The 8,786-nt window shown below is 48.7% G+C and overlaps 1 protein-coding gene and 1 long non-coding RNA gene across 21 annotated transcripts; both read left to right on the top strand.

Moving 5' to 3' along the window:
• The first annotated feature begins 439 nt into the window (after positions 1-439).
• LOC112072074 (CBP80/20-dependent translation initiation factor) lies at positions 440-3,834 on the top strand. The gene is made up of 2 exons (XM_024139489.2): positions 440-502; positions 2,814-3,834. The coding sequence occupies exons 1-2, from the start codon at positions 497-499 to the stop codon at positions 3,030-3,032; spliced, it is 225 nt and encodes a 74-aa protein (XP_023995257.1). The 5' UTR covers positions 440-496; the 3' UTR covers positions 3,033-3,834.
• Positions 3,835-3,957: 123 nt separating this feature from the next.
• On the top strand, positions 3,958-7,979 carry LOC139024724 (uncharacterized). 20 transcript variants are annotated; one of them, XR_011476068.1, is made up of 6 exons: positions 3,959-4,772; positions 4,845-5,359; positions 5,462-5,496; positions 5,601-5,635; positions 6,037-6,069; positions 6,175-7,979. It is a non-coding gene; the product is annotated as an uncharacterized lncRNA (long non-coding RNA). The 20 variants fall into 20 exon arrangements; XR_011476073.1 differs by lacking the exon at positions 5,601-5,635 and having other exon boundaries at positions 4,845-5,089; positions 5,124-5,164; positions 5,264-5,496; XR_011476074.1 differs by lacking the exon at positions 5,601-5,635 and having other exon boundaries at positions 3,958-4,781; positions 4,819-4,879; positions 4,916-5,496.
• The last annotated feature ends 807 nt before the right edge of the window (positions 7,980-8,786 follow it).

Consider the following 8,786-nt stretch of genomic DNA (forward strand, 5'->3'; position numbering starts at 1 on the left):
TACAAGATTCCATATGTGTTATTTCCATAGTTTTGATGTCTTCGCTATTATTCTACAATGTAGAAAATAGTCAAAATAAAGACCCTTGAATGAGTAGGTGTGTCCAAACTTTTGACTGGTACTGTATGTCTCTGGTGATACAATTGGCAGGATTAGGAAGTGCAGCTCAGTTTCCATCTCATTTTGTGGGCAGTGTGCACATAGCCTGTCTTATCTTGAGAGCCAGGTCTCTCTGTGTCTCTCTTTGTTTTTCCTCTCATTGTCATTCGACCTCACAAACAGAAAGACGGTACTCGTCATACATACAGTACAGTACCCATCTCTGCTATGGGTGTATATTTGTAACTTCTGCCACTCTGCATGACTGCTTTATTCTGAGCTGTAGACATAAATAAAGAATAAACAGATACTGTATCTCTATAGAGACATCTCTCATCATCTGTTGCAGCTGCTGCAGTCTCCCGAGGTTAAGGAGGATGCAGTCCTCTGCTGTTCTATGGAGGTATGTACACTTCATATTCTATCTTTTCTGTCCTGTACGTCAACACACTCCCATCTTCACTGAAGCCTCTTACAGTACACATCGGTCCTTTGTATATTAATGGACAGAGAGGCAGTAGGACAGAGAGGCAGTAGGACAGAGAGGCAGTAGGACAGAGAGGCAGTAGGACAGAGAGGCGTAGAAGGGATCAGAGAGAGCCCTAGACAGAGAGGCCGTAGCGACAGAGAGCCCGTCAGGCACATGATAGGACGCAGTACCTACACATGTATACTATTCATATTCTATCTATTCTGTCCCTGTGACGCTCAGAACACCTTTCAGCCAGACAGTTATAGTCAGGCTGTTGTCTGTCTGGATGTAGTGAAGGAATCTTTCTGTCTCAGCATGAATTATGAGAGTGACACTGAGGTAGGTGTAGAGGCTAAGAACAGAGTCTGAAACTAGTTTGCAGACTAGAGACTAGAGCCTGGAGCCTGGGATGGAGATCAGAGGAGGCTGGGGACGAGAGGAGAGGAGGCTTGGGGAGGAGAGGAGAGGAGCGAGAGGAAGAGCTGAGGAGGGCTGACGAGAGGAGAGGGAGGATGAGCGCCAGGTAGGAGGGAGGAGGAGAGGAAGGCGTCTGGGGGAGGAGAGGAGGGGGGGAGAGAGAGGAGGAGAGGAGAGGCGGGGTTTCGGGGAGGAGAGGAGAGAGGAGATGAGAGGAGGGCTGGGGAGGAGACAGGAGGCTTGGAGGGAGGGCTGGGAGGAGAGGAAGGCCTTGGAAGGAGGGCGGGGAGAGGAGAGGAAGGCTGGGGAGGGGAGGGAAGGAGGGCTTGGGGAGGGGAGGAGGGCTGGGGGAGGGCTCTGCTTCAAGGCAGAGAAAAGAGAGAGCACGAGGGCAGAGCAGGGAAGGTGACCTGTCAGGCCAGCTCTAGGAACGTCTGCTATGTGGAGCTAATCACTAATTGTTTTTGGGGGGAATTTGAGAATATTAACCGGACTCGGACAGACAGGCCAAGGTTTCTATAATGGACTGTCCATCCTTCCGTGACAGCAACCTATGTTTAAGAGCGTGCCCTAACCTTTCACAACTCAGACACACCCCATCGGATGAGCTAGCCAACCAGCCCCGTCCCTTAGACAGACACCAACTTCGGAAGCTAGCCAACCTGTCTCTGACAGACACCCCACTCTGAAGCCAGCTATACCAGTCTCTGGACAGATAACCCCACTCTGAAGCTAGCCAACCACGTCTCTCAACACCCCTCGAACGCCCTACATAACCACGTCTCTCTGACAGACACCCCCACTCTGGAAGCTAGACCAACAGTCTCTCAGATCACCCCCCCCACTCTGAAGCTAGCCAACCAGTCTCTCTAGACACACCCACTCTGAAGCTACCAGCCAGCTCAGACATCCTTAGTCACCACCCCCCACCCCCCACTCTGAAGTTCTAGCCAAACCATCTCTCGTCCACACCCCCACACTCTGAAGCTAGCCCACCCCTCTTCAACACACCCCCCACTCTGAAGCTAGCCAACCATCCTTTTCAGTCTGAACAGCCCCCCCCCCCCACTCTGAAGCTAGCCACCATCTCTCAGCACACACCCCACTCTGAAGCTAGCCAACCAGTCTCTCAGACACACCCCACTCTGAAGCTAGCCAACCAGTCTCTCAGACCACCCCCCACTCTGAAGCTAGCCCAACCCAGTTCTCTCAGACACCACCCCCACTCTGAAGCTAGCCAACCAGTCTCTCAGACACACCCCCCACTCTGAAGCTGCCAACCCGTCTCTACAGACACACCCCACCTCTGACCAGCTACCAACCAGTCTCTCAGTACACCCCCCACTCTGAAGCTAGCCAACCAGTCTCTCAGACACACCCCCCACTCTGAAGCTAGCCAACCAGTCTCTCAGAACACCCCCCACTCTGAAGCTAGCCAACCAGTCTCTCAGACACACCCCCCACTCTGAAGCTAGCCAACCCGTCTCTGACAACACCCCCACTCTGAAGCTAGCCAACCAGTCTCTCAGACACCCCCCACTCTGAAGCTAGCCAACCTCATTCTGACAGACACACCCCCACACTCTGAAGCCTATTGCCAACCCGCTACTGAACTAGCCAACCAGTCTCTGACAGCACCACCCCACTCTGTGACTAGCCAACCCGTCTCAGACTACCAGCTCCACTCTGAGCAGCCACAGTCCCTCTCAGACACACCACCCCACTCTGACGCTAGCCACGACCCGTCTCTGACTAGCCTATATTCAGACGTCTAGATGTAACCCTAACCCCCCTCCTCCCCTCTCTTCCTCCTCCTCTCCTCCAGCTGCAGTCCACAGGTCATCTCCTGGAGGAGCAGCTTCCAGAGATGATGACTGAGCTCCTTGCCACAGCCAGGGACAAGATGCTGTGTCCGGCTGAGTCCCAGCTGACCCGCTCCCTCCTCATGGAGGTCATTGAGCTCCGTGCCCACCACTGGACCCCTCTGGAGGCCCTCACCACACAGTACTACAACAGAACCATTCAGAAGCTCACCACCGCCTAGCCACCCAGGGCCCAGGACTGGACCTAGGCTCACAGGTCTTCAGGTCTCTCTTGAAAAATACATTTTATCTCAATAAGAYGACCTGGTTAAATCAAATAAAAAGGTCCAGTTGTCTGACATAGGGAGGCCTTAACTGGGTTAATAGCTAGGAGGCATGGGACCATACCGGGAGTGGATTTATCTGGGKCCGAAAGGGTTTAGGTTACGGTTTGGGGATGAGACAAGACAGAAACATGTGAAACCATGCATAAACAAGTCAAACACTACACACACAACTAAAAAGACCGGCCACTGGCCATGCTGCCTGTTCCRACGAGACGGGAGGAGGACAAAGAGTGTTTGTGAGGCGCGTAGAGGAGAGGGGTGTGTGGGTACAGGGTCGGGTAACAGCCGTCTCTGGGGAACAGAGGGTCTCCTCAGAGGATAAAAAGAGAAGGCGGTGTCCAGAGGGACATTTCATTCTCTATCTCTTTTGTGCTTGTTTGCCAACTACCCGCCCTCCTATCTGTTTCCTCTGTCTCTCCTCCCCTTCCACCCTGGGGTCTATGTGGCTGGGGGAGCATGCCTCCCTCTAGTTTGTCCCTCACCAGGCGCCCCTCTCTGCCCAGGCGACCCTCTCTGCCCAGGCGACCCTCTCTGCCCAGGCGACTTCTCTTGCCAGGCGACCTCTCTGCCCAGGCGACCCTCTCTGCCCAGGCGACTCTCTCTTGCCAGGCGACCCTCTCTGCCCAGGCGACCCCTCTGCCCAGCGACCCTCTCTGCCCAGGCGACCCTCTCTGCCCAGGCGACTCTCTCTTGCCAGGCGACCTCTCTTGCCAGGCGACTCCTCTCTCCCCAGGCGACCTCTGCCTCCCTCCCCCCCAGGCCTGCCTGCCTCCTCCCCCCAGGCCTGCCTGCCTCCCTCCTCCCCAGGCCTGCTGCCTCCCTCCTCCAGGCTGCCTGCTCCCTCCCCCCCAGGCCTGCCTCCCTCTCTTCCCAGGCCTGCCTCCCTCTCTTCCCAGGCCTGCCTCCCTCTCTTCCCAGGCTGCCTCCTCTCTTCCAGGCCTGCCTCCCTCTCTTCCCAGGCCTGCCTGCCTGCCTCCCTCCCCCCAGGCGACCCCTCCAACCCCCCAGGCAACATGGACAGGCCTGCTTTAGTCCCCTGCCAGATGCCCTTTGTGTGGCTGAGACACTGGACAACTGGGTCTGGCCTGCTGGCCTGTTTTGGCTGGCTGACAGATGGCTAACATTACTGGAAAGAAGACTCAAGTGGGCTGGCTGCAAGACACACACAGGCCAACCCTCCTCCAACCCAGGCTAACCCAGTCAGGCCCCTGACAGAGAGGGCACACTGGGTCTGTCGTGGGGGGAGACTTGAGGACTTGGGGGGAGAAGCATCAAGCAACTACTTTGTTGAGGCTTCTTTGTCATTGTCCTTTTGGGAGGGGTTTTAATTCCTCTGTCCATGCTTTTGTTACCTTCTGTATTAATATTATTATATTATTTTATATTATTTCTTTTAAATCAGGTTTAAATATGTATGATTATGGATATTTTAGGGCTGACCTGTTGCACAGGTTTGATTTGTTTTAAATGGTTTTAAGGTGATTATTTGCTTTAAAAGTCAAAAATATCAAATACAAATACATTTTCACCGTGGTAATGGGTACTAGCATTAAAGGTTCCTCAATAGGTTTGAGGAGTTGGTTGACTAGACTGAGGGAAGGTTTGAGGGGTTGGTTGACTAGACTAAGAGGGAAGGTTTGAGGGGTTTGGTTGACTAGACTAAGAGGGAAGATTTGAGGAGTTTGGTTGACTAGACTAAGAGGGAAGGTTTGAGGAGTTGGTTGACTAGACTAAGAGGGAAGGTTTGGAGGAGTTGGTTGACTAGACTAAGAGGGAAGGTTTGGGGTGTTGGTTGACTAGACTAAGAGGGAAGGTTTGAGGTGTTGGTTGACTAGACTGAGGGAAGGTTTGAGGGTTGGTTTGACTAGACTAAGAGGGAAGATTGAGGGAGTTGGTTGACTAGACTAAGAGGGAAGGTTTGAGGTGTTGGTTGACTAGACTAAGAGGGGAAGGTTTGAGGAGTTGTTGACTAGACTAAGAGGGAAGGTTTGGGTGTTGGTTGACTAGACTAAGAGGGAAGGTTTGAGGTGTTGGTTGACTAGACTGAGGGAAGGTTTGAGGGGTTGGTTGACTAGACTAAGAGGGAAGATTTGAGGAGTTGGTTGCTAGACTGAGGGAAGGTTTAGGGGTTGGTTGACTAGACTAAGAGGGAAGGTTTGAGGAGTTGGTTGACTAGACTAAGAGGGAAGGTTTGAGGAGGTGGTTGACTAGACTGAGGGAAGGTTTGAGGTGTTGGTTGACTAGACTGAGGAAGGTTTGAGGGGTTGGTTGACTAGACTAAGAGGGAAGGTTTGGGGGAGTTGGTGAACTAGCTAAGAGGGAAGGTTTGAGGAGTTGGTTGACTAGACTAAGAGGGAAGGTTTGGGTGTGGTTGACTAGACTAAGAGGGAAGGTTTTGAGGAGTTGGTTGACTAGACTAAGAGGGAAGGTTTGAGGGTTGGTTGACTAGACTAAGAGGGAAAGGTTTGAGGAGTTGGTTGACTAGACTAAGAGGGAAGGTTTGAGGAGTGGTTGACTAGACTAAGAGGGAAGGTTTGAGGAGTTGTGACTAGACTGAGGAAGGTTTGGGGAGTTGGTTGACTAGACTAAGAGGAAGGTTTGAGGAGTTGTTGACTAGACTAAGAGGGAAGGTTTGAGGGGTTGGTTGACTAGACTAAGAGGGGAAGGTTTGAAGTGTTGGTTGACTAGACTGGAGGGAAGGTTTGAGGAGTTGTTGACTAGACTGAGGGAAGTTTGAGGAGTTGTGTGACTAGACTAAGAGGAAGGTTTGAGTTGTTGGTTGACTAGACTGAGGGAAGGTTTGAGGGGTTGGTTGCTAGACTAAGAGGGAAGGTTTGAGGGTGGTTGACTAGACTAGAGGGAAGGTTTTGAGGAGTTGGTTGACTAGACTAAGAGGAAGGTTTGGGGAGTTGGTTGACTAGACTGAGGGAAGGTTTGAGGAGTTGGTTGACTAAGACTAGAGAGGAAGGTTTGAGGAGTTGTTGACTAGACTAAGAGGGAAGGTTTGAGGAGTTGGTTGTCTAGAACTAAGAGGAAGGTTTGAGGAGTTGGTTGACTAGACTAAGAGGGAAGGTTTGGGGGTTGGTTGACTAGACTAAGAGGGAAGGTTTGGGGAGTTGGTTGACTAGACTGGGGAAGGTTTGAGGAGTTGGTTGACTAGACTGAGAGGGAAGGTTTGAGGTGTTGGTTGACTAAACTGAGAGGGAAGGTTTGAGGTGTTGGTTGACTAGACTTAAGAGGGAAGGTTTGGCTAGAAGGAAGAATCATAGACGTGGTTGGTTTGAAGTCAGTCAGACTAGTGGCCTTGTCAACTATAATAATACATTTATGTAGTTGTGTCCTGTTTTTTAAAATGAAGGCTGGGAGGTTGAGTGCTTGCTGAGACGGAGTGACCGAATTTGAGTTTATTATTTCTTGCAAAATGAAATGTAGCTCCTTTAAGAGGAGGAAGAAACAAGCATGATAAAATCCTTCTTCAAATGGTCTCCTGTTCAAGCAGCCATTTTRMAAGTCGTTATATCTGTATAATGATGAAATCTTTTAATCTGTGTTATTTTACAGATTTTTTTTTATGATATAATGTAGGTAGCTAGTATGTGATTCGCATTATTCTGGCTTCTGCAAATGTGTTTACCACGATATTGACGTATATACCAACCCACTCATCATTCTATCATTTGATGGGCTGTATGTAATCCACTGTACAGTAATTACCAGTATTTAAGAAAACAGAGCGAGCGCTCAKGGGGCATGGTGCAAACAGTGACTATGGCTACTTCCTAATTAAATATAATTCCTCCCAAAGTGTGCACTTGTTCACTTCCCTTCACTGATTTGAAAGGAAGTGACTGGTATAAGAACTATGTTCTAGCCCGTACATCCACCAATCCAATGCTTTTAGATTGCGGGAGGTAGTGAACGAGTCTACACTTCAGGAGAAAGGAGATATTTATGGGACGCACCCATGATGATTAGCTATAGGGTTGTATAGGGTTGTATAGGGTTGTGTGGATAGGAAGGTGGCCTTTCTATGTCTTCTTCCTATGGCTTCAGGTCATGTTGAATGAACTGCTCTGTCTGGGACAGTCTGTCAGTCCTACGACTACTAGTGTTACTTGTTCCTGATTTCTCATTGAATTGAATCTCTGGGAAGTTTTGTGTTATTTTTGTTTCTGTCTTGCATCAAGAATCCTAATCTTTAAGGTAGTCACACACCCAAGTCAATAGGAGGGTCTTGAATTGAAACGTATATAATGAGTTGGGAGATCTATAAACCCATCCGTCTAAGTGTGCGCATGCCTATGAGCTGATTTTATTTATTTTATTTGAGGTTTTTATTTAAAATGTTCATTTTAGTTTGTATTTTATCAATGGGTTTTGATTTTAAGTGACTGAATCCATTGTGATACCGATGATCTCTTGCCTGGTAAGTGTGGTATTACTGTGATTATTTTAGATTGAAAGCAACGCTGTAGTGCTATTGGCCGATTCCGGTTCCATATGCAAATGGCGTGACTCATTGAAACACACCGGGGWTCTTCCTCATYTGTGACACTGGGCCTCCCGGCGCCGTCTGACACTTGACCTTTAGGTCACGTGACGTACCCCGACTATTGAATGCAACGCACCTCTATTTGCATGTCATTGACATTGGAACGAGGGAGACAGAATGAGATGGGAGGTGTTGGCGTGGTTACTCAGGCGAGGCAAGCTAGTCTACCAGCCAGAAGGTGCACAGATGATGAGCTGTAGAATTTGTGGTTGGTCATCAATTTGCTTTTTGTTTTTTTTATTACGCAATTGAAAAAAATAAACTAACTGAAAAGAGAAGTGGGAAAAAAATGTGTGTACTGTTGTTTTTCCCTGCCTACGTCTGTCTCTTCATATTCAGCTCTTCATATTCAGCGGCTGTATTGATGTCTGGAAATTGGTGTCTTGATGTCTGGACATTGGTGTCTTGATGTCTGGACATGTCTGGACATTTTCCCATATGCTGAGGACATCTCCCCCTTCAGCCACGAAAACCTCTCTGTTTTAGGGGAAAACATCTTGTATGTCTTATGTGTTAGCCTTGTCTCAAACAGAATGCATGTAATACAGTTGAAGTCGGAAGTTTACATACACTTAGGTTGGAGTCAAAAAATTTATAATTTCAACCACTTCACAAATGTCTTGTTAACAAACTATAGTTTTGGCAGTCTGGTTGGACATCTACTTTGTGCATGACCAAGTAATTTTTCCAACAATTGTTTACAGACAGATTATTTCACTTATAATTCACTGTATCACAATTCCAGTGGGTCAGAAGTTTACATACACTAAGTTGACTGTGCCTTTAAACAGCTTGGAAAATTCCAGAAAATGATGTCATGGCTTTAGAAGCTTCTAATTGACATAATTTGAGTCAGTTGGAGGTGAACCTGTGGATGTAATTCAAGGCCTACCTTCAAACTCAGTGCCTCTTTGTTGACTTCATGGGAAAATCAAAAGAAATCAGCCAAGACCTCAGAAAAAAAAAATTGTAGACCTCCACAAGTCTGGTTCATTCTTGGGAGCAATTTCCAAACACCTTAAGGTACCACGTTCATCTGTACAAACAATAGTACGCAATTATAAACACAATGGGACCACGCAGCCATCAATACCACT

Source organism: Salvelinus sp. IW2-2015, unplaced genomic scaffold, assembly GCF_002910315.2.
Source record: "Salvelinus sp. IW2-2015 unplaced genomic scaffold, ASM291031v2 Un_scaffold1815, whole genome shotgun sequence".
Classification (NCBI taxonomy): Eukaryota; Metazoa; Chordata; class Actinopteri; order Salmoniformes; family Salmonidae; genus Salvelinus; species Salvelinus sp. IW2-2015.